General features: G+C 43.4%; 1 protein-coding gene across 1 annotated transcript in view; it reads left to right on the top strand.

Moving 5' to 3' along the window:
* LOC138535425 (P-selectin-like) overlaps positions 1–25957 on the top strand; it is an 899675-nt gene that overhangs the window by 383914 nt on the left and 489804 nt on the right. The window contains exon 10 of the mRNA XM_069641294.1: positions 14554–14739. Coding sequence (XP_069497395.1) covers positions 14554–14739 — 186 coding nt within the window. The remainder of the gene's footprint in view (positions 1–14553; positions 14740–25957) is intronic.

Here is a 25957-nt window from a genome sequence, read left to right as displayed (position 1 = left end):
TTCCTCGTCTCTGCCAACATATGGGGACTGGTGAAGGACTTTAGAATAAAGGATGACCTATATAGCGACAATTATGCTCTAGATCTAGCTTTAAACTGGCCGGGTACTAAGTGGAGAGGTAATACATTTGATCACATCATAGAAATTGCCTGTGAAGGCAACAGCACTAAAAGATTGAGATAGAATAACTCAACAAAAGTTATGCTGGGAAAAAAGATTGTGACAACTAGTCTAATATGGCACTTATTGAGACACTGCTGAACCCAGATACTAATCCCGTGGTAATAGTACAAACATTCATGCTCCTTATGGGGAACATTGAAGAGGGATGAATGGGAAGATGCATGTCAAAAGTGAAAAAGGGCCCAAAGGCGGGATGGCTTGACAAAGATTGTAGATCGGCTAAGGCGAATCTACTAAGCCTACTCAAAAGTCCACAGTCCTCAAAGAGGGAGATTGTTGAGGTAAGGGCAAAGTATAAAGCCCAGATTAGAAAACGTAAGATAGAGCTGGACAATCTAGCATGGGATAGGCGAGAAAAATCAAGTACAAATAATGACACTTGTAGCTCCTGGAAATAAGTGAATGGTCACCCTGCATATAGTGAGCGTAATGGGATTGGAATGTGGCATTCCACACCAGATATGGGTGGACCATTTTAGTAAGGTTTACAAAGCAGAGGAATGGGAAAACAATCAGGTCCCGGTGGTAAATTGGAGAAGTGTGGATAATATAAAGGGTGACGTTTTCGGTTCCATGTCATTTTATCGCTGATGTTTTTTTCGTGCGGGTTTTTACTGCAGACTTTTTAATGAAAAAAACTCATCACATTTTTTTTGGGGGGCGTTCCCCCCAAACCACCCACCCCTTCAAATTGTTTGATATTCTCGAACACCTGCACCCCACATTCGATGAGTTTTTTTTCATTAAAACCCCTGCGAAAAAGCATCCCGCGATGAAAGGACGTTGTACCACGTTTTCTTATTACTTGCAGAGGAGACAAAAGCAATACAGATCGCTAAAAGAAGGCGTGCCAATGCTAGTGATGGAATACCGGCTGAGTTTTATCAAGATAATGATGAAATATGGGGTCCTGTTTTAACAATACCATTTAATGCAATAATGAGTACGAAATGGATACCAAGGGAATGGCGAAGAGCTATAATTGTCCCAATTTCTAAAAAAGGTTGTAGAAAAACATCACAATCATACCAGTTTATATCTCTTTTGAACACCAGTTTTAAAATGTTTGGGAAGTGCCTACTCTCTAAATTAGAAGAGTGGGTCACAGCTAACGAAATTCTATCCCCCAATCCAACTGGGCTTTAGGCCCAAATTGTGGACAATGGAGCAGTGCCTAAACCTGTACATGATAATCGGCCACTCTCTGCATATAATACAAGAATCAATATACCTGGCAATTGTGGACCTGAGCACCGCCTTCGACAAAGTAAATCGTAAAGAACTGTGGGACGTGCTCAGGTCCTTTGATTGTCCAGTTGCAATATTGGACACTGTGGAAGCCCTACATAGGGACAATGAGGCATGCATTCACTCTGGTAATGAGGGCCATTGTACAGCCTGGTTCTCCATTGAATCGGGGGTAAGACAGGGGTGTGTTTTGGCACCACTGCTCTTCTCCCTATATATTAATACATTGTTAGAGTTTCTTTTGGAATTTAATACTGATGTACTAAGAATAGGCAACATGATTACAATGCTAATTTATGCGGATGATACCGTCCTCATTGCACGGACCCCTAGAGAATTGCAGATCTTGGTAAATACATGTTCCACCTATATGAAAAATCTGGATCTTCAAGTTACTGTCATGATTCCTGCCCCTCATGTCCCCAGCCCTCCAAGATGTCAGGCTGGAGCCAGGCCACGATCACCTACATGGCCCTCAAAAGACCCACTTGAAGTCAAACTTGGCGCTTGTGGCACCAGACTCACTCACTCCCATAGGATAACATCGGGGATTGGACCTGTAGTGCATTGATGGGGACAAGATGGATGCCTCCACATATTTCGGTTCCCAGAACTGCATGTGCAGTCTAGTCGTTTGGGTGTGGTTCAGCCCAGAGACACCTGGGATACCCAGAGACTATTTAAGCTATGCCCAGGCTGAGAAACATGCTTTGTGTTTTCTGCACCTGCAGCGTGACACTGTGTTCGGATTGGTCTCCAGTAGGCCTGCATCTTTCTTCTGCGCTCAGCTTCTGCAAGAACAAGAACACTGTTAGGAACAGCCTTAACTTGCGGCGCTTCTGCCCATCATTCATCGCTCCTTCTGTTCTGTGGGCATCTTCGGCGGTGTCATTCCCATCCCTACGCCGCTTCCTAAGGAAAAGGGAAAAGAACAGAAAAAAGGCATTCGTAAGCATTCAGCAAATCTTCACTTATTTTTGAAAGACTGTACGAGCTTCAAACGCTTACCTGAATCCCAGCCGCTCTGGGGAACTCTGTCTCCGGAACTTCTCATCCATCTGCAAGAGGGAAAAGACACTCCAGGTTAGCGTGGAAACATCTAGAGGCGCTGCATACCGCGCTTACTCACTGCATTTCTTCTTCCGGCATCCACGCTGAAAACGTTGCGGCACCTAAAAGACACAGAAAAAGAACTCAGTTCAATACAAATACGAAAGGGTCGCATCGCGCATCGCGCTCTCAGTCACCTTCAGTGCTACTCATCTCAGCAGCACGTCGCCATCCCCAGACGCCGGCCATCAACTAAGGAAGGAAAGGAAAGAAGTTAAAGACCTGTTCGAAGGACTCATTATACTTACCTGTCGGACTCTTGCCAGTGAAGTAACTAGGCAGCAACGAGCCCGCATCAATCAACGCACCCCTGCGCTGAAAGCAGGACGGAGAGCACACTTTCCAAGAAAACAAGGTGAGCTGTGGATCAAAGGGAAGGGTTGGACCCCGGGGAAGAAGGGGTTCAAGCACACAGAGACAATAGGGAGTAAAACTCTACCAATCCTGTGTTTCAGGCCCAGTTTACAGTCGAGTAGACTCCAGGGAAGGATTCGAGGTCGTAAGAGGTCAGAAAGGGCTGAGTGACGTCCCCGTGGATACCAGGTGAGCGTTACAGTTACTACCACCAAATCAGCAATGATGGTGTGTCTAGAGAAGAAAAGAGCATGCAAGTTCCCAGACATATGGTGTGATGGATTGGTTATTCCTAGAGTGACCCAATTCGGCTATTATAGGGTATGCTTTAATGAGAAATGTAATGGGCAGGCTCATGTACAGAAACAGGCCCCTATGATAAAACAATCTGTTGGTGGTATTTATAGTTTTATAAACTAGCACAAGCAGCAACCACTCTGTATTGTGAAAAAAATCTATAATTCCCGCATTATAGGGGCAATCAAATATGGTGCCGCAATCTGGGGGTATGGAGATCTGGGTATATTGCAAAAAGAGGAAAATAGGTTTGTGAAATCACTGCTGGGCATATCCATGTCAGCGCCAAATATTGCCTCCCATAGAGAGTTAGGTAAGTCCTGGAGCCCTGCAGGTTATGGTTGCGGGTATGGTCTAATGAAAAGGCAAGGCTCACACAGAAATTGTTAAAGGATATATTGGTAAAAAAGGGAGACAACAAAATTAAGAAAATGTTGGGGGAAGTGAATGCCAGTAGTATACTTAATGAACCCTTATAAATATTAGAAAATGGCAGGTGTTGCCTCCTAACAAAGAGATTAATTGAGTGGGCAAAATATACCAGAGAGACAGAAGAGCTAATGAAATCAACAAATAGAGAACTGATGAGAATATTGTGAAATAGCATAAAGGAATATCTTGTTTGGACAAATTGGAAGTACCAAAGTGCACCTATTAGAAGGGAACGTTGTGGGTGTTGCGAGTTGGGTGAGGTTCGAAGCCGGAGATCGGGCTGGGCATTTGAAGCTAAATGTTCTATGTGTCATGTTGGCCTTGAGGATATAGTGAACTTTTTATTTTTCTGTCCAGCTTATAGTGGCCCAAGGAAAAAGTATTTGTTACCGCTATTTAGAGGAAGCAACTTTTCTCAGCATATGCCAGCACTGCATTATTTGTTGGATGCATCCTCGCAAGCCATAGCCTAGAATGTATCCTTATATGTAGAAAAATCGGGTGAATACGGGAAAGGCGCTTAAGACCAGGTATACATGTAGAAAGTGATGATGGAATCAGTTGAGCCAAATTTAAACATTTTACGACTGTAAAGGCAAACATTGTAACAATCCTATGACTGTAAACTATTCCAAATTGTATTATATATGCAACCTCTTAAATGAATTGAAGTTCTTATCAGTATGAACTTGTGTTTGTGTTATGGAATTGGAAGTGATACTGTAGTGAATGAATTATGATTGTATGCTTGAATTTTCTATTTTTTATTGATTGTGTCTAATGGTTGTAATGGTTGTGTATGTTGTATCTTTTATGGATTTCTTGTTGATCCAAAATAAGTAATTTACCTACCTACCGACCTTGTCATATGATTTGGTACAGTAAATATTTTGTAATTGGCAAGCTAGGGGAGCGTTGAAACTATGCAATTCCTCATTGTTGCTAACTTAATCCCCACCAACTTGTTCTTGATCTTCAGATCCAAGTAACTGGAGCCATGTTCTTTCATGGATTTTGCTCTGCATTACACTTTATCCCTCCCCATACATCACTTTCCAGAGGGTCATCAGTGAATCTCTGTGCTGGCATCAGAGAAGGTAGCATGGCTTTGGCAAAGGGACGTTCATCCAGATGTTTACATGAACAAAGCTACTTATAACAAGAGCTACCTTCTAAAAGCCACATCCTCTACCCACTGCTGCATTAAGTCCGTGGGAAGTGAGCTGCACAAGAGATATCTTCATTTTGTTTTGCCTGCCCTATGGTGGCTTAATATTAACGTTATTGTTAAAGATATTGGGTTTCTGGCCAGTGTCCGTTTTTGTAGGCTTACCATAGTTCTTCCTTCAGATCTTTAACTCTCCAGCTCTTCTACTAGAGCTGGTCTGCTCAAGGGCATCAATATTTCTCCACCCCGTTGTGGCCAAAACTAAAACTGGAGACAATATTCTAAATATAGTCTTGCCGACTGAACAATATTAACAGGAATGTTCACATAATCGGCTCTACTTAGTGAACTCCTGTTATACCATCCAGTATTGCATAATCCTTTTGTGAAAGTGAATTGCATTGTCTGAACTGTCTATTTTGTTGTTGACCTTCCCTTAACCTCCCCATTCCACATAAAAATTAAAAGAAATCAGCCATCATTAAGGGCATCAGCAATATCCTTGTCGCCAATGTATGCAGAGAAAGTCTCCATCAGCCTGAAAGACTTAATTCCCAGCCCTCATGCAATAGCCATTGCAAAAACATTATAAGGGTTCCCTGTTTCTCCCTTAATTTTAAATTCAGTTAAAAATTAAAAAATTGTCCTGTCTGTATTAATCTGTAAATGCAAGTTCAGACAAGCATAGGCCCATGGGAGGCAGCAGTTGTGATGCCACTGGCAGGTCAGCCCCTGTAAGTAAATGGATAGACCCTAGGGGGCACACAAAGTGATGTTACTGGCCAGGTACTTTAAACTTTAAAGTATCTTTTAACAAATACAAATACACCGAGAAGCCCTCTAGCTGCACCTCCTCAGAGGTATTCTCCCTTTGCTCACCTTCCTCCAGAAACTCAATGGGCCTCATTAATAGGCTGGTGGTCCGGGAAATAAGGGTGCAGGTAGCAACGTACCGGCATCCTTTCCGGTACGCCACACTACGAGAATGCCTGCAGGGGTCGGTGCTCCCAGCAGGTGTGACCTGCCGGGAGCAAAGGCCCCTACAGGAATGGTTTTCACAGAAGCACCGACACCATTAGCAACAGTGCTGGTGATTCCGTGTCCCCATTCTCGTGGAGTCCTATAGGACTATAGGACTTTGCGTTAATAATTGCCAGGCCTTTGTTAACAGCGAAACCCAGGTGCCGTTTAACATCTGTGTTCTGTCCGGCAACTGCTCTGTAGGTCAGCCAGGTCGAGTCAAAATATCAGTGGGGGTTTGGGGTGAGGGCTGAAGACCAGTTTGCTCAATGGTGTTGCGCCACTACTTGTGTTTAATCCCTTGGTTACTTATTGGTAATCCCCATTACTCATAGCCCTATTCTTCCTTATCCCAGTACTTGTGTATGGGGCACTTTGCCTTATACACAAGTACTGGGATGAGGTAGAGGGACATGGATAAGTGTTATTGCTTCGACTGGCATTTTGGTGCAACCAGTCTAGTTATGTATAAATGTGGCCTGGCATGCTTTACTGTAATATGTTATCACGTGTCTAGACTGGTCTACATTAGACATGTTTTCATTGTGGCATGGCATTTTTAACAGCAAAGCATTATAATTATTAAAGCATTAATGTTCCTGTGCACTGTTGGTGACTTGTCTGGATTGGATTTTTGAATTGGTGTTGCCCTACAAAACAATTGCAAACGCTATGGCATGTTAGCCAATTTTTCTCAGAAAGAGTGCTGTATAATGCATCAAAACATATTTATGTCTTATCCTAGTGCAGTGTGCGGCGTACCCCTGCAGCAGCACGTTTGTGCATATTGCCAAGCGTGGTAATATAGGCCGGCCCAGAGTGTGACGCGACCTGTGATTTGTTGCCGAGTTGGGAGGCCCTCATCATGCCTCGCAGGGGGCCATCAAATTTTGTGTTAAGCCACTGTACAGAACCCCAGGCCCCTCCGACCATTCCACCCCCCCTCCTCTTCCCTGCGCTTACCTGCTTTCCATGGCACTTGCCATTTGGCCTCCCTGTAACAATTGCACTTCACCCCTTCACGCTTCCCTTACCATGTTAGCACTTTGGTTTGCGCATACCTGAACATCCCCATTTCCCCATTCCTCGCACTTCTTGTTCTGCCCTTGCACGATCCAAATGTCACAAGGCCTAGTAGGACCGTTATTGTACCTTTCTCCCTTGTCCCCCTCCCCTTTTTCTGTCCTGTGGAGCCTTGAAACACCACTTGTTGTATAGGCGTCTTACAAATATCCAATAAATAAATAAAAATTAAATAGGTCTGAGTAATTGTTTTAGAGAAAATATAAATATAGAATAATTCAGATAGTCATTAACTCTAAAAATAAAATGCAGACAACTAAAATACATGATAACCATAAAACAGACAGCCTTTGTCATTATGCTTTATGTCATGCAACCATGTCTATAAGCCAAACTTTCAGAGAAAACACAAGCTGAGAAGAGAGGAGCCATGCACTCCTCCCATCTGATTTATGTTTCTCATATGTCAACATGGCTCAAACATATGTATATGTTTGTTAGGTGTGACAAGATGTTCTAAATTGTTCAATAGATAATGTATGATGCTGGGTGGATAGCTCCTCTCAAGTTGAGTGCTCACCTCTCACTTGAGGCAAGACTGCACTTCAAAGGTTCAAACCCCGCAAGGGCTGATTTTAGGGCTTCATTCTTCCATGGTTGATACATTGAGCACCTCTAAGTTGGGTAGTAACAGCAGCAATTATCACAGTGCATACAGCGGTAGGAATCCAGCATGAATCACTACATAAAAACCTGATAGTATTTATACAAAAACAATGTTAATAAATAAGTATCGTATAAATATATCATTTCTATGTTGTGAAGGGCCCCCCTCGTCCCTGCTGCCACGCCACCTAGAGTGTTCCTCGTGGCAATGTGCAAACAAATAAATGAATACCTAATGGGAAAACATAGCAGAAGAAACCAGCAACCACTTTCCACCAAAAATAAAGTCAAAATCACATCAGATGGCCTTTTCTTGTTGACTGTAAATCCGTTAGAAGGATCCAACCTTTTACATCATCGGTTCTCCTACCGAGGGATTTTCAATATTGAATTCATGATGTGGTGTAAGCAATAGAGAATAATGACTAATCCCCCTCACTAGCGTGAGAAGGGGGTTTAGATTCTATTAAAGACACGTAGGCGAGTATTATGCATTACAATCTTTAATCTGAAACCACAGCAGCAAAGAAAAAGCTTTTACTAACAAAAAGTTTGAAAACAGAACTAAATAGAGTTCAATGTCAATGTAAGGGGGGACTCCCCAAACCATAATGGAGGACAGGTCATGCCCTGCAGAAGACAAATGAGCAGGGATCCTCCTCTTTATAATTCCTTTACTCCAATCCCAACTCCTCTTTCTGTAGCTGTCTTGAACCAGACGTTCACTGCACAGACCAGATGATAAATTATGAAGACAAAATGCAGCAAAGCTCCCGGATCACGCACTCTCCACATCTTGTAACTGTGAAAAACGTTCCTGAACAGAACATCTCAGCCCGAATCTGTAAGAACAACAAACAAAGAGGGTGGGTGCATGGGAAGAATAACAAACCAAAGAATGCTGTCTCTTGAAACACCTGTGTCTAGGCGCGCTATAAATGCCTTATCATATCATATCAAGGGTGGGTGGGTGGCATAATTCTCGCCTCCTTGTCTTTAATAGAATCTAAACCCCCTTCTCGGGCTAGTGAGGGGGATTAGTCATTCTATGGCAAGACAGGAGGCTCATATTATGCAAGTTTGAAGCCCTTGCATCATATTAATTATAACATGATCAATACAATAGAGACAATACAATAATAACAGGAGAAGTGTTCTAAATGTTTCTATTTTGACCAATCAACTGATTGCAAAAAAGTATTACCGCAGGCTAAGCTGCCCCAAAAACTGTCCCATAAGGCATAGCAGTCTTAACTGCAAAGAACTAGGAAGATGTGCCAATTACAGCTCTCCTTACAGTCCACCAAAACCAACTGGTTAAAAAGAGGGGGTGAACACCAGACAAAAGTCTTCCTATAGTAATAGGCAGGAAAAAAGCATAGGAGAAATAAGCTCCTCTGTCTTCAACATCAAACATTTAAAACACTTAAAGTCATATCATCTTATGGTAACCTAGATAGTAAACGTAAGAAGTTAAACAGTTAGTTCTCCTGGAGATAAAGAAAATTACCCCCCTCCCCTCCGAGGGGTGAAAGCTATGTTGGTTCCATCCCATGTGTTGATGAAAGAAAACATATTAGAAACAAGACATATCACATGACTACTCTGGAGAAATAGAGTTGGAAAGGCAACCTTTCATTAGAAGGCCCAAGCGGGAGTCAAAGGGACACCTGATTAACATGTTATAGGACAACATATCCTAGGTAGAGTTAAAAAAGCAAGAGACTTGAGGACCTTGTGCACCCAGAAGTATACCCCAAGTCCTGTTCTTAAGAACACCATTGTCTCCAGACATATGTTACATCTGTATACTAGTACATTTTTCTAAACCCAGAAAAGTATTATGTCTTCTGGAGACAGAAGCGGGATGGAAGAGAGGGGCCACACCTGAAACCCAGTAGATAGGTGCTAAATAACATCCTGACTAAGAAGAGCCCAACTAGAGGACACTGATTACAAAGAGATATTCCCGAAAATTCTTGAAAACCCCAGGAAGATTTAAATTTGTCAAGCCGTAAAGACGGAGACCCTCAGACCTCCTGAACCCTTGAAAAAGAACTTTGCTATCATGACTATAGGGAGATAAATACATAACCCTGACCTTTAAGAGACAAACTTGGCAAAGAGAAACGTATCTTACATCCCATCGCTCCCATCATAGGGATGCCTGAACTCTATGCTAGAAGCACCAGGTGCTTGGACCAATCCCCTCCCCCAAGGTGATAAATCCCCTAGGGGAACATAAACCAACCGGAGGACCCACTAAAACCCATAGCCTTGAGAAAGACTCTAAACTGCAAGGAAATTGATCACTAAACAGTTAAAATTAAGCTTCTTTAGGAGGAGGACTAACCTTTGTCTTAGTGAATGCAAACTATCTAGACACACCCAGCACACTGTGCTGGCACTTTATTCCAGAACAATCTCCAGAGGGAACCAAAAAGGTCTACCTGCCCTGCAAACGGCTAAGTGAACCCAGTCACTAACAAAATGTCTCCCTGCCCTAGAGAAATCATACTGGCAGATACTTGCTGGGATGGCTAATGCTGAGTCGCCGAAAAGTCCTGCGATAGAGAGGCCGTAATAACTTGGATGGAAGATGAGCACCACTCCCAGACCCCTGCAACCCAGAAGGAGAAGGATACAAACCCTGAGGTCCACACTGAAGCCCAGAAGTTGATCCGCTTACACCTCTTCAATCTATACTCTTGCACCTAAAACCCATCCCCAAGGCCGTAGAAGGGAGGGGCCGCTAACTCCACTGGGCTGGAAACCCGAAAACTTAACCAAAACAAGGAACAGGTATATCATCCGGACGCCTTATGACTGAAGTGAACCCGCAGCTTACGTTAGTGAAATACCAGGAAAAATGGTGAAGGGGAAAACAAACAGACAGGAGGCAAATGGCCAGTGTGAGCTCTGCACTGGTCAAGAGCAAGAACTCCTGTTAAAGGATAACACATGAAACTTCAGGTGTTCCTCCCAGAGGTGTAACTTATGATGCAACCCGCCTCAAAAGGGTGTTGGGGGAGAAGTAGGGGGATGGGAGGGGTGAGGCAATGACATTGGGATAATTATCGTGCCCAGTAATGGAAAAGCTGTGAAGGAATACTGGCACCACTGTCCCATCAACATTGAAGCGTGGATCTCAGTATGCATACAAGGCTGACTGTTCTCTCCAGAGATCAGGGGAAAGGAAAAAAAGAAGCACATTGTACATGATAAAATAAAATAGCACTTATATAGTATTACAAATCCTCAGGCATCTGTGCGCTGCTTATTATTACTATCCACGGTGTGTGGTGTTCATTTATTGACCTCGGAAGGATTAAATGTTTATTTTTTACCCTTCCAGGATTTGACACCTGCGTCAGCAGGCTCTGCACAGATGTCAAAGCAAGCACTCTGTTTGCTGCGCTGAAGGGTAAAAAGAATGAAAATAAACTGCCACTTATAAACTGCAATGAGAAACAACTCCCTTGAGGGCAAAATGGGCTTGTACTCCTCGAGCAGAGGAGAAATTGTATACACCACTAGAAGTATTAGCGGGAACAGACAAAGCCTTGGGAGGAAGGTATGGGGGCGTACTCCAATATGGTATTATTTGGTAACCCTTCCCTCAGATACCAGCAAGTGTTTCCTAAATACTGCACCAGGGTCAGAACCTGGGAGCTCAACCTTTCAGCAAACCTTGTCCCCGCCAATGGATAAAACTGTATTGATCAATACAATATTGGGACAATAGTAAGGGAAATCCTGCCACCCTTTAAGGAGTGGGATTGGCGTTGCCGAGCAGGCAAACCCATCTGTACATCAAGCTCCACAGCTCTTGCACGTCAATAGGGATATTAGGGGTTATTTCCCTCTTCAGCAAGTAGATTATAGATCTCCAAATATTTGTATATGAAAAAAAGGGGAACTGAACTGCCTAAGGATGCGAAAGGACTGAAGATTACCGCCTGAGTGATATTTAGAAGGAAGGTAGGGTCCCCCTAAGGTCTGTTAACGACCTCCTCCAGAACTCTTTTCTTTGAAGTATTAATAAATAATTAATAAATAAATAATAAATACAAAGTAATCCTTCCTAGGAAGTGGGGTTATGCCCGAACAGGAGCCCCAAACACTGGGCCCTTTTATAAAAACTGATGCTTACTGATCCATCCGGGCTACTGTGGACAGGAAACGTTAATGTGCTGCACACATAGCTTAAAGTATTGTTTAAGAGAGGAATACACTGAGCAAGTGCACCTGAAACTGCTCACACTAGCAGGGTGTGGTGACCAGCAGTACACGAGGGGGTAACCTCGCATTAGAACTCAGGCAAAGCCTGAAACCGAGCAGGTTATGGCACACCTACAGTGAAGGCAAATCACCTATACCATAAAAATATCAATTAAAAAATATATATACCCATGCACATATGTGTACACTGGACATGGCAGGAAGCGAACCCAGGTCCTCCTGCATGATAAACCTGCAGCCTTACTATTGAGCCATCTCGCTTCTGTGCTGAAACAGAAGCTTTCTGTATATTTCCCAAACAATTGAGGCCCACGCACGCCAGGCTAAAGTTAAAACATATGTACATATATATATATAAATAAACATATATAAACATATATAAATAAACATAACACCCATATTAAAAGAAAACATGGAGGATGTGTTAAAATCATACAAATGCCCATGCGCGCCAGGTCTGAAGCAGAATCTTCCAGCAGACTGGCACGCATCCGGACAATAGAGCCCATATTTAAAAGGCTGTTTGTTACAGCAGCACATGCGCACTGTAGATATACTCAATGAAAGAGCTTACTAAATTAAATGAGTTCCGTGCACGCTCTAAATACGCTGAACAAAGCGCGTTAAATGAAAGGAGAGCCACGTGCGCCAGGTCTGAAGCAGAAGCTTCTGCCACACTGGCACGTGTCGCTGTAAATACGCTCACCAAAGCGTGTTAAATGAAAGGAGAGCCACGCGTGCCAGGTCTGAAGCAGAAGCTTCCAGACCGGCGCGCGTCACTGTAAATACGCTCACCAAAGCGTGTTAAATGAAAGGAGAGCCATGGCGCCGGGTCTAAAACAAAAGCCTCTGACAGACCAGCACACGTCGCTGAACAGCTTGTTAAATGAAATGAGGGCCGTGCCTAAATTCTTTTAAAAGATGAACATAGTTGTATAAAAATAAAGACGCTCTTAATACCCAGAGGTTCCCAAGCGCGAGCGCCAACATTCTTACACCCATCAATAAAAAAAGCAATGCCCGCACGCGGCCTCCCAGCTACAATGATATCAAAGCAGAAAAGTTCCCTAAGGAACTATAATATAAATTATAAAAAACATTTAACGATTTAGGGCCAATATATATATATACTATCAAGGCCTACTACTGACTAACATTCAAGGCACAACTAAATTAGGAGTGACTTAGCTGTGGTGTCAGCAGCAAAGAAAGAGGAGTTGGGATTGGAGTAAAGAACTTATATAGAGGAGGGTCCCTGCTCATTGGTCTCCTGCAAGGCATGACCTGTCCTCCATGATGGATTGGGGAGTCCCCCCTTACATTGACATTGAACTCTATTTTGTTTGTAAAAGTTTTTCTTTGCTACTCTGGTTTCAGAGTAAAGATTGTAATGCATATTAGTACCCGGCGAGGGTGCAATCAGAATGAAAGAGCCATTCTGATTGGCCTTCGCCGAGTCATTACCAGGCTGGGAATCCCTATGTCGGGATTCCACTGCCTTTGTTCCCGGTGGGGGGCGTGGCAGCCCCTCAGCCAATGAGGATGCTCGAATCGGGGCCATCTCCGCTCCGAGCCTCCCCACAGCAGAGAGGCTACCTTCACCCCCCACCTGGGAATGTGGTAAGGCTTTTTTTCCCTCCCCTTTCCTCCCTCCTCCCTGCCCTCCCCACCCCACTTACCTTCTAGCCCTGCGTCCCCGGTGGGGGACGATGGCAGCCTCCTGCCGTGTGGACACTCGGAACGGGGCCATCCCCGCTCCGAGCCTCCACACGGCTGGAGGCTGCCATCGTCCCCCGCCAGGGACCCAGGTACATTTTTTTTAAAACATTTTTTTCCCCTTCCCCTCCCTTCCGCCCTCCCAACCACACTTACCTTCTTTTTTTCAGGAGCGGACGCGCTGGAAACGCTTCCGTTTCCAGCGCGTCAGCTCCCGGTGGCTGCCATGGAAAGGGAAAATGGACTCTGTTTTCCCTTTCCCGGTGGCCATTTTCTTTGTCGTTTTTTTTTTTTTTTTAAACGCTGCAGTGTTTCGGGACAAAATAAAAACTTTTAGTGCTCTGGTCACACAGTTTTTGTGGGCCGGGGTACTAATAGCTATATGCCCCTCGCGGCGGGGGCATAACCGACTCTGGTAATGCCCCGGGGCCTTCGTTAAGGTCCTCGCCTTGGGGCATATTGCTTTAATATGAGCCTCCTGTCTTGCCATAGAATCCCATGTCCTGGTTCCCGTGCCTTACACTGCATCATGTGGTCAATTCGCTCAGGTGACCTCCGTGCGCGCATGCTCCAACGGTGATGATCTCATCGGTAATACCAGCTGCCATGTTTGAACCAGGCGGCTGTCATTACCTGTATCACTACGGTTTGCACTTGAAGTGCAAAAGAGCGGGAAGAATCCAAAGGTATCGCTGCCTCTCAGCATGCATCAAATTGTGATGCGAACAGAGACCCTGGTGGATTGGCAAACATGAGGAGAGGGTTTCCCACTCTAGACCACATTCTATGCAGATAATTCCCATCAGAATTTCATGGAGGCACTAAAGGACAATGAGAACTTGTTTCCCGCCGAAAGTCCTCTTACACGTGCAGACTGAATAGGGGAAAAGGGACTACATATCTCAACAGAAAGCATTTCTTGGTGTCTACCCGGTCAAAATGCTGTATTTTGGTTTACATAGCCTATTCAATTGTATGGGAATTTTATGATGTTCCGTGTTAATCAGATATGTAATTTAAAACAGTCATTGAAAAACAGTTTTCCTGGAGAGCATCAAATGTGTTTAACCCACATGTCTCTTTCTCTACTACAGCTGTAAGCTGTGGTCATTTGTTTACACCAGCACAAGGACACATGGGCTGTGCGCATCCCTTTGGAGAGTTCAGCTACAACTCTACCTGCACGTTTAACTGCATCCAAGGCTTTCTTCTTATGGGATTGGAAAAGCTGAGCTGTGACATGTATGGGAACTGGTCCGCAGGCACCCGTACATGTACAGGTAAGAATCCAAATATATGAGGTCTGTCAGTGCATTCGTTGCATGTGAAATATTAACATAACCAGCAATGCATACCTCTGCGGCATATAGTCTCTTCACTTCTAAAGCTGTTTTGTATCTGCAGGCAATTATCTGATGGAATTAGGTAATGGCCCACAATTAGAGTCGTCGGATCAGCTCAGCGTGCCGCTTGACCCGCTTAATTCTTCCTCTCCTTCTCCTTGCCTGCTACCAAGGTACACTTACATCTCTAGTGCCAGCGTCCACACTCATCTCCCTCGCAGCTCTCCTCCCAATTGGCCGCCAATGAAAATGAAGATGGGACCATCTTTTTGTCCATGAGACGCAGCAGGCGCACCCCTTTACTTATGCAAAAATATAGCTATTTTTGTACCAGGGGCATTATGCCAGTGGGCACCTTAAGCCAAAATCCCCTCACCGTCACACTTTCCCGGGTGGTAAATGTGCCTCACACCTTAAATTTGTAAAAAAGATAGAACAATCCTCTCACGTTACAGAAGAATAAAAGCATCATGTTTACAAACAAATGAGAAATAGGGAAATAAATGTAATAGAATCACAAGATGTCCTCTAGGTTTACCCAAAGTGTGCTGAGTGCCAACAGGCAACACATCTTGCTACACCACAACACAACAAGGTCAGCATTTATGGGATTGTCGGTCCATAGCAAGGTGCCATGCCTGCTTTCTATTACACACCCTGTACTGAAGTCAAATAGGTTTTAGTTAGCTTACACAGCATGTAAGAATTAAAGTTTAAGTCTGCAACATCAGCAAAATGTCACCATTTTACATGCTGTTACACTTCCTCAAACTATGAGACTATCCTGGAGGATCCATCTACCCATGTAAACATCTATGAGGTCCCGTCCCCATCTAAATCTCAGTATGGTCTTATGGTATTCTAGAGTCGGTGAAGCAACTAGGTACTGTTTGCATGCTGATAAAGTTTTACAGCTCATGTTCCCAGGTCTAAATGCAGCACAATAAACCTAAGGTCTCAAGGAAGAAGAATATTGTTACACCTCAGGGTAGTGGCCATTACGTACATACCAACAATAAGGGGGTATTCTGTCCCAGCTGCGTAATAACCTTCATTAGCATAAGGGGTTGGGGAGCTGGTACCTAGATGTGAGGTCCAAGCTTCTGCACCATTGTTCAAAGAGGATGCACAAATATCCTGTCAACTCGGTGAAGCAGGACCACACATTTGCATGAGCAAAATAGCACACACCTGCATCACCTTGTGAAGTTCAGAAGCAGATTTACAACACCATGCTTCGCACCTGGTGATCACACAGAAATCGTCTTCTCCCCAGATACCCCATATATATTAAAATGCATGGGACTGTACTGTTTGTGAAAGCAAGTGAACCTCAACATGGCAGTCTTTGCACTCTTCCCTATAAGTTGCCCAGTTTTATCTACTTAGAAAAGTCTATCCCACATATTCATATGAAATATGTACCCTGAGGGGGACTTGCCCTAATATCATTGAGAATATATGGAGAGTGAACAAAGAGAAGGATTTTATTCTCAAAATTATTAACTTAAAAGAAATGTGTATGAAACAAAGGCTTAAATATGCCTCTGCAATCTCACGGATGTTTGGTCCAGAATCATGCTGGCATTGGTGTATGTTGGCCCACTGTTATAGATATTGCTCATACATGGGGAAAAGGACCTTAAAGACTACAAAGGGAAATCAGAAATATAAATATTAAACACAATCGGGGTCTGTAAGCACATTTGTTCAATACTGTTGTTGACCCATTATTGAAAGATCCTCCCATTTCGGGATGTTAAAGATTCTACCGCTAGGAATCCTGGATTTCAAGCTTGATCCACAACCTAGTTCCGCCATCTGTGTCAAAGATTAAACAGTGATCTATCTGCAAACCCTTTATTCCTAGTGTAAGTGCTGGAACAGTATTTGCCAGGAAATCCGAATCACATGAGCTGGACACGTCCCCCACTTGTTATTGCACCTAAATGCTTGTATGAATTTGTCAGTGCGATGACAACAAAATATCTCACCCACCCCTAAACCCAAAATGCACTTTAAGTATATTTACAAAATCTATGCAATAGATATAACACACACAACAACATGAACCATGACATGCATGCAAACAAAAAATGTAAAAAATTCAAGGTTGATGCAGATTTCCATTTTGACTGAGTGTGACACAATCTATATATATATAAAATGCTTAGGTATGTTTCCGTACTCAGCTGATGCAATTTATCAGTGGAAGGTTGCCCTCTGCTGTCCAAATGGCAATCTGCACCTCTTTGTGCCTTCCACTTCAACAACAGTATCATTCTAACAAGGAGAATGAGCATGGGTCTATGCAGTCACCTTCACCTTCCACTATCACAAACATTCAGAATGATTTCAAGTTACTTCTTTCCACCCCCTCTTCTCTACACACAGGGCACTGCGGTTCAAGTGTCAATAGACCATTAATTACGGCTCAAGTTTCAGTCTCTAAAGAGCGAAACCCCGTAGGACGAACGCCTCCTCACAAGCTAAAACTGAAAGTAGGTGCTATTATTATGCTACTATGCAATCTTATGCCATCACAGGAACTCTGCAATGGAAAACGGTTGACAATTACAACGTCTACAAAGACACATCATAGAGGCCTGTGTAATCAATGGATTAAATTTAGATACTGTTCTTATGTTGTGCATACCTCTCATTCCATCTGATAGAAATATGCCTCTCAAATTCAAAAGAAGACTGTTTCCTTTACAGTTAGCCTTTTCAATGGCAATTAATAAGTCACAGGGACCTACGCCCCCTTCCTGGAAGCGATCAGTGGTAATTTCGATATTAAAGAAGGGGGACAGAAGTGACCATATGGAATACCAACAGATATTGACCTTTTAAGATATGCCAGGACAGCATATGTTACGCCAGGACCAGCTAGTTTACATATAATCCTGGTTTGCAATCCCCATAGGGACATTCCTGTGTCATAGTCTGAACCCCAATGTTCGTAGCAATGGTTATGAGATCAGATTGTCTTGAAATAAAAGTCCCACAGATCCACTGTTGTTCAATTCCCAATAGAGGGGACCCTCTGCCCTGGCAAATATATGGAGGCCAAGACCCAGATGATTTACAGAGGATAACATATGGATATCAGCCTTTGTCTACAGACCCTTGAAAGGGACGAGTAGCCAGTGCAGTAACACCAGGGAAAGGATTAAAGAGAGGGTGAAATATATATGAGTGAGACAAATAATGAAGTCAGCCACTTCAGATTGCAGTATTGTGCAATGACTTTAAAATGAATGAAAAACAGGGTAAAGTGAACAAGAGCTCATGCAAACGTGTATTCCTTCAAACCAGTGGGCATCTCCAGGTTTCGGTACCTCAGGCAGTATAATACAGTGCGAGCAGGCATCAACATCCTAGACATTTTGCAGAAAGGATTTTCGTTTTGGGATCCTCTCTTCGTTTCCGTGTATTCGCTCTGGCACCAGATATTGCTGCTCCTTCTGCTCACGCTGGGAAGCTAGTGTTACTTCTGTAATATACGGCCACCCGCTGAGGTCCCAACACCTCTGTGGACCCACGGCTAAGTGCAGAAGCCCACCGTCGAAGGTTGCATGTTGGTATTGTCAGATAAAAGTCATCAGCCCTTGGTGATCTTGAAGTTCTACAGCCCTGTTGCTATTCCCTTCTCAGTAATGTTGAAAGCTTGGAAGTCAATATTAAGTGTGGGTGTGCGTGTGTGCATGTGTGTGCATGCGTGCACACATGCGCGCACTGTAGAAAGATGTAGCTGCCCTCAATATATTCAATCACTTGCCTATCTTCGGTGTTAGTATAGGTGCAAGGTCAAACACATTTACACCTGTAGCCATTGGTACCCAGAAATGCCTGGAGTCGCCCGTGAAGACAGCCAACATCATGTCATCCTATGCATTATGCCTATGCTGGCATGTATTTTTATTTTGCTGCCTTTAAGGCTTCCTGGGATATCTGTATCAGTACCAAATGTAATTATTTTATGGATGACGCCCTTCATGCTAATCTTAGTTGCCGCCCAATAGGCATCAAATCATCTATTAGCCATATTTGCACTTGGCATAATGTCTGGGTATAGCTGTCTCAAAAGTCTCATGATTTATGCACCTCAATAATCACTCCAAGTCCAGGGAACTTAGTGACAGTGCATGACTAAATCACAAAACAGATAACATATACGTCAGTAATTATATCATTCATACATCCACATACATTTACAAATTCTACTCACAATGTAATTCATAACATAAACAACAAACAATATAACATACTTACAATATTTTATTATGGACATAACATATCTCTACATATTTGTGATGCATTCCTAATGATATAGCTTGTTCTTACCCAATTGAATCTAACATTAAAAACAGTATCATACTTTTGGAGTCATTCACAACCAGCACTTTCACACCTATGAAGACCCAGATGGTGTACAGAGGATAGCATAGGTAGAGCAGACTGTGCCCAGAGATCCTGGGAAGGGCAGGGTAGGCTCTGCAGTAGCACAGGCCACAAGGGGGGAACATTTACAGTGGGTGAACGAAATGTGATTAAGAACACAATGAACCCAGCTACTGCTCTCTGCAGTATTTCTGAATGGCTTTAAAATGAATGGTGTAAACAGTGTAAATTGAACAAAGGCTCCTGTAAACTTGCAGTTCTCCAGACCAGTGAGTACAGGTGGAACCTTCGGCTCCACAGGTGGTATGCCACAGTGCAAGCAATATAAGGCGATATCAGCTTCGAGATGTTCACTTCTTTCAAATGAGCTAGGCACAGGTACAGGGTGTGCAGCTCCTTGTGCACATGTGTGTGCACACGGTGTGAAGGAAGCTGCTGCTTCTCTAGAGCAGGGCCCTCTGGTGAGGCGTCAATCGTCCATGCACCCAGGGCGCAGTGTAGAAGTATATCATCAGTGGTTTCCTTTTGGGATGGTCATAAAAATGTCATCAGCCCTTGGTGCTCTGAAATAGTTTTAGTTCCACAGACATATTGTTGTCTCCTGGTTAGCAATATTGAAGGTGTGGGATACCAGTTTCAAAATGTGATAAATAACGTTTTTGTTTTGCGTTTCCTTAGGTTTTCTACTGTATCTGTGCCAGTAACAAAATTAATTGACCAATGAATTATGTTCTTCTTACTTGCCCCACAATCATCATCAAATCAGCCATTAGCCCTATGTGTACCTGGCATAATGTCTCTCGGAATGGTTGAAACATTGAGAAACAGACCAGAAATGAGTGCATTATATTGTACAACAACTACATGAATTTGGGAAGTCATAGTGTACTACAGCTAGAGCCGGTTTAACTGTGCCGTCCTATGGAAACCATAGCAGGTCATCAGGGAGTCATTTGACAGGATAGACCACCTATCAAGCTGAGTGTACGCTGATACTGGAAAGTGGTGTGTAAGTAAAATGGCACAAGCTGATTGGCAACAGGACACAGGCTACTGAGACCACTAATGATGCCCTTGCACAGTGTATCAGATTTTATTTATTTTATTTATTGGTCACTTGTTAGGCGCTTATACAATTAGCAAAACTTTTTCAAAGCGCCCACAGGGCAACAGGGTGGGGACAGGGAAAGGTAGACAATGAATAACAAACAAAGATACAAAATTGAATTATTAGTACAAATCATGAGAATAAAAGGGTGGGGAGACGGACCTACTATGCCTTGTGAGTGTCCAAAACGTGCAAGTGCAGAGGAGAGACGGGTGGGGATAGGTGCTGTGGTGCTCATGGAGAAGGGCTCAGGGTGAAGTGCTAGGAAGGGAAAGCGTAAGTGCAGCCCCCCGTGGGGAGGGTGAGCCTAAGCAAGTGCAGTAAATAGACAGCGGCTGGGGTGAGAGATGTGGGGGGTCAGGGCCCAGAGGATACATAAGGGCCCTGCACATCAGTCACGCTACAGATTTTACCAACACAGGGTTTATTGAATAACCGTGAAAGTGACTCCACTGAGCTGCTAGTCTCCTGTAACAAAAAGGTAGAAAACGTATACAGGGGCGAAGCAAGGGCGGATAACAAGGGCTGCCATTATCCCTCATTGCAGGGGCTGGAACAGTGGATGAACGGCACATTAACACCCTGGGTTGGCAAAGCGGTAACCCGGGGTGCTAAATAAAAAGGATTTTCCTTCCTACAGCAGGACGCGCACACCATCCCGCTATAGGAAGGAAAATCCTTTTCCAAGATGATCACCATGGAAAGGGAAGGCATGCTCTGTACAGAGCCCCTCTTCCCTTTCCATGGCGGCCTGTGGGAGGCAAAGTGAAGGAGCAGATGCACCCACTGCCACCAAATAAGGTAAGTAGGGAGTGGTAGGGTGTGTAAAAAGCAAATGGGACGGAAGGTGGGTGTTAAGGGGGGAGATGGCGGCGGGGGTAGCTGGCCGTCTGGCGGCTTAGAAGGTGGGCTTGTACCGGCGGTTCAAGCCCATGTTCCTAGACATCTGATTGGCTGGCTCCCCCCGCCGGGTACTAATGTTTTGTTTGTTTGTTTATTAATTTGTATAGCGCACCTGACCCAAGGGTATATGGGCACTTAAGCTTCGAGTTACAGGCAAGGTAGGGCACAGTTGTACAGTGATGAAGCAAAGGTATACTTGACGAGATAGCAATTAGTGCATAGACAATAATATTCTGACATAGTGCAAAATACATTCTTGCAGAGGGTATGCATTCAATCATGGTAGGTTAATTGTTGAGTAACCAGGTGATGACCTTAGTTCTGAAAGGCTGGAAGGTGGGTGTAGATTTGATATCCAGTGGAATGGTATTCCAAAGTTGTGAAGCCAGAACTGGGAAGCTGGAACCACCAGCTCTTTTGAGGGAGAATTTGGGCACAGTCAGTTGTAGTGTATTAGAGGATCTAGTGGTTCTAGTGTTCTGTCTTAGTGTAAATTTGTTAGTGAGATAGGGAGGGGCAAGGCCGTTGAGTGCTTTATAGGTGAGGCAGATGGTTTTTAGATCTATTTTTTGTTGGATGGAGAGCCATTTGCATGCAATTCTGGTAGCCGAAATATGTTCTCTGCTGGGAATATTCAGGGCGGCACGGAGTGCATTATTTTGTAGAACTTGCAATTTATTAATTACCGTTTTGTTGGCACCTACATAGTGTTAAGCCCCTTGGGTTAACGGCCAGGCAGCGCAAGTTATTGGCCTCAGCAAAAGCGAGGCCGGATAACGAAGGCTTTGGGTCACTAACCCCCGTTCCAGCACTTAAAACAGAGGCTTAAAGCTATTAGCACCCCTGGGTTACTGCTTTGGTAACCCGGGGTGCTAAACAAAAAAGGATTTTCATTCATTGAACGGGACACCTTGCGTGTCCCTTTCAATGAATGAAAATCCTTTACCAAGATGGCTGCCATGGAAAGGGAAGAGGGTCTCCATACAGAGCCCTTCTTCCCTTTCCATGGCAGCCTGCCGGAGGAAAGGGGAAGGAGCGGATGCGGCGGCGGCACTCACTGCCACCGGAATAAGGTATTTGGGGGAAACAAAAAGAAAATGGGGATGGAGGGAGGGGGGAAGATGGCGGCGGGGAGAGCCAGCCATCAGGCGGCTTGGAATGCAGCCTTGTACCATCAGTTCAAGCCTGCGTTCCTAGCCACCTGATTGGCAGGCTCCCCTGCCCAGGGTGCTAATGTGGGGTTCATACCGCGTTTCAATACTGTAGAGAAAAAACAAACAAAGCACTCGAAGTAATTCAAATATGGGATCCATATGACATTTTAATATTCAATTCGAAATCTCATTTGGCACCCATCTTTTAACCTACAACCGGTTAAAATATGGGCACCACTTGGTATTTCGAATTAAATATCGAGTGATACACGATGTGGCATGGCTGCAAGACAAGGCGTTTGTTACTGAGAACTACAGCTTCAGCAGTACAAAAATGACAAAAAAGCATCTACCAAAAGAAAGTTACACTTTGTTTCCCTAATGAAAGAGAACATGAAATACCTGTACGTGCTATATTAAGCCTCTTCTGAGAAATGACTTATGAGACGAAAGAAGTGTGGACTCATACATTAAGGTGTCACCAGTACTGTACAGTTGAAACAGATATGCAAATATATGCAATGGACTACCATCGTGTATTGGAGTGAATTTTAAATAACTGAATTGTGATGATCCGTCAGCTTGGAATTGAAAGCTCTTAGCACTCCTAGCCTTTAATTATACTGGCCCCTGATAAAGTTCTGGTGATTATTCAATGATCCGACAGAACGAAACATGTAGGATGTGTGTTGTATTGATCAAAAACACAACTCATGAACAGTGTGACAGTGATATTTTAATGAATATCTAAGTGTTCGTTGGTTTGTAATATAGCACGATTGCACTGTATAGATTTTGTAGACATAAGCACTTTAGGTATGATTGTGTTGCGTGAATGCGATTGGTAGTGGGCACTTTTAGGATGTATTATATAATGTTTTACTATGTTGTTGGAGCATTGACGCTGTATGGCTAAATTAAATATGTCTCTAAGGGAATGCTGAGAGAGGTTCCATATGTCGTGCAACTATATGACAGGGTGCTAGCTGAGAATAATTAAAAGAATTATATTTATTAGATTAGAATTAGTAGTTTGTATTATATGTATAATAGTCCAGGGGTAACACACTCAAATAGTTTTCCCTGGTGTCTGCCTTAGTGTTTATTTTTCAACACTGTAGAGGAAATATTGGCGATCAGAACATGAAAAGTAGTCAACAAGAAATATTGACTCTTCTGTTCCCGCTCTGGTGTATTTTATTGGTCAAGTAAACAGCAACAACTTAAAACAAGTGTATATTTAAAATGACTATCAGAAGGCAGTGAAAATGTAAAAGAGTACCTTTGGAGTAAGTGCTTTGGGAAGTGCTGTCGGCTGTGGAGGCTCTGAGCGTGTTTCCTGCTAGTTTCTTTCAAGAATATTACCATTTACTGTGCTAACTATTGCTGACTCCGCCCCCTTTCCCACAATCCCACATAAGCACTGGGCGCCCGCATTTGGCGCGCACACATTTGGAGTAAGTGCTTTGGGAAGTGCTGTCGGCTTTGGAGGCTCTGAGCGTGTTTCCTGCTTGTTTCTTTCAAGAATATTAACATTTACTGTGCTAACTACTGCTGACTCTGCCCCATTTCCCACAATCCCACATAAGCATCGGGTTCGCGCATTTGGAGTAAGTGCTTTGGGAAGTTCTGTTGGTGGGCAGCGGGAAATGGGGGATGAGATGAATCTCTTGCACACTTGCGAGTTTGTGTTGATTCTGTTCACGTGTTTAATGTTCTAATTTTTTGCCTGTTTATTTGTATATGTGATCTTAGAGTGTGCGAAGAGTCACGAGTCAGAATATCTTGGCGAAACTTCTAAAATTTCGATATTCTACAATTAATCCTGTGCTCAATTGTTGTGGCAGTGTTCTCATGCAGAAACCGTATACGTTGAGATCAAACATGCCAACTGCTTCAGAGATAACTGCTATTTCTGTAAATGCAATAATCACACCGAAAAAACCTTGTTCCGCTCCATTCAGCTCGATCGTAGTTGCAGTGCAAATAACAACTCACAAATGCGCACTGTAACGTCAGACATTCACACATTTTGTGCAGCTGACTCAAAATCAGTAATAGAGAACACTAGAACTGGTCCTCCTGTGGCTACTGTGACCTCGTTCAAATCTGTGCAAACAGAAGAAACGCGCAAGCACATTGATTTAACTGATACTCCCGCTGATTCTTTAGTGTTAGCGGGGGCTCTGTTGACTCCTATTCCTTATTTTGAAAAACTGATAACTATAGAGGCGAATTCTGCATCTGCCGATGACAAACATAGGTTGTCCCCTGTCTCCTCGCCTCATAACATCTGTGGCGAGTTTTGTGAGCATGTCACTATTTAAAAACCGACTCTGCCTAACAGAGAAAAATGAACACACCAAATAACAAAAGTTTCCGTTCCCGATATAACTGCGAATAAACCTACTAATGATGGAGTAATACCATCCAAAGATGATCATAGAAGAGAACTGTCACAATCGCCTGTTATGTTTTCTACGGAAGACCAGAACACCAAAGTGTGTGCTCTATTTCTTTTAATCAGCCAACACCAGGCGTAAACTAGACTCAATAAGTAGGAGCTTTGATCCTGCTTCTGTGAGTTTTTCAATTAGTCTTGACACTTCCCTGCGCCCCATGAATCTAGCGTTGTTCTCATTGGCAAAGCTGTATGAGACAATAGATGCTAAAATGAACATTCAGCACAATGTATTACTAGAGCTTCAGAAAGGACAGAATTTATATAACTACCCTCACCTGGACGTGCATCAGGGAAGAACTTGCCCTGATGCTTTGCTGAACGCTGTTGTTAGTGATCCACAAGTGAACGAGGCAATTTTGATTGATTATTCTCTCCCTCTCCAACCTCCTTCTGTCACAGCTAAAAGAGCAACTGATGCAGACTTTGTATCGGCAGCTGAAAATCAGGAAACTCTGCAGAAACCGACAACTTCTGCAGTGATTAAACTGAATCAGCCAAGTTGCCAGACTGACAAACCCTTTATGAAAAAAAAAGAAAGCAAAACGAGCATAACATCATAATACCTACCTACTACCTACTACAACAAAGAAGGCTACTGCAATTACAATACAATACAAACTCCGAGACTGTGGCAGTTGTGTCAAATAATTATAATATATAAGAGGCAACAAAAAAGACAAAGAACATAAAAACTAGCCATTCAGGCTATTACAAAAAAATATAGAAAAGTAGCACAAAAAAAGCTTTGTCTCAAATAATTAATAACCAGCATAACAACTCCCTGACATATGAACCCCTTGATGCTTTAGTAAGCCTGAGTGAATGCCACTCAGGCACACAACTGAAAAATATAGCTCAAACGAAACCTATAATTAACACCATGCTTCCTGAAGGGGGAAATTTGACAGCTAATACAAGAGCTATTCAGGCAAAAAAAGAAGAAACCCGGAATGAACAAACGACTGCTGTTTCAAATACCTTCTGCACTCTTGAAGATAGGAGAGAACAAATTGCCCAATCTCTACAAATATATTTTTCCCAACCGAAACATCCTAATGTTTTGCCTAGATGGGAGAAATGTCCCAATAGGACGCCTCTCGTAGAGCAATCTGTTCAACAAAA

The sequence above is a fragment of the Ambystoma mexicanum genome, chromosome 1q (assembly GCF_040938575.1).
Source record: "Ambystoma mexicanum isolate Mex_15411 chromosome 1q, UKY_AmexF1_1, whole genome shotgun sequence".
Taxonomy (NCBI): domain Eukaryota; kingdom Metazoa; phylum Chordata; class Amphibia; order Caudata; family Ambystomatidae; genus Ambystoma; species Ambystoma mexicanum.
Note: the sequence above shows the minus strand (reverse complement) of the source record. Positions and strands in the feature narration are given on the sequence as shown.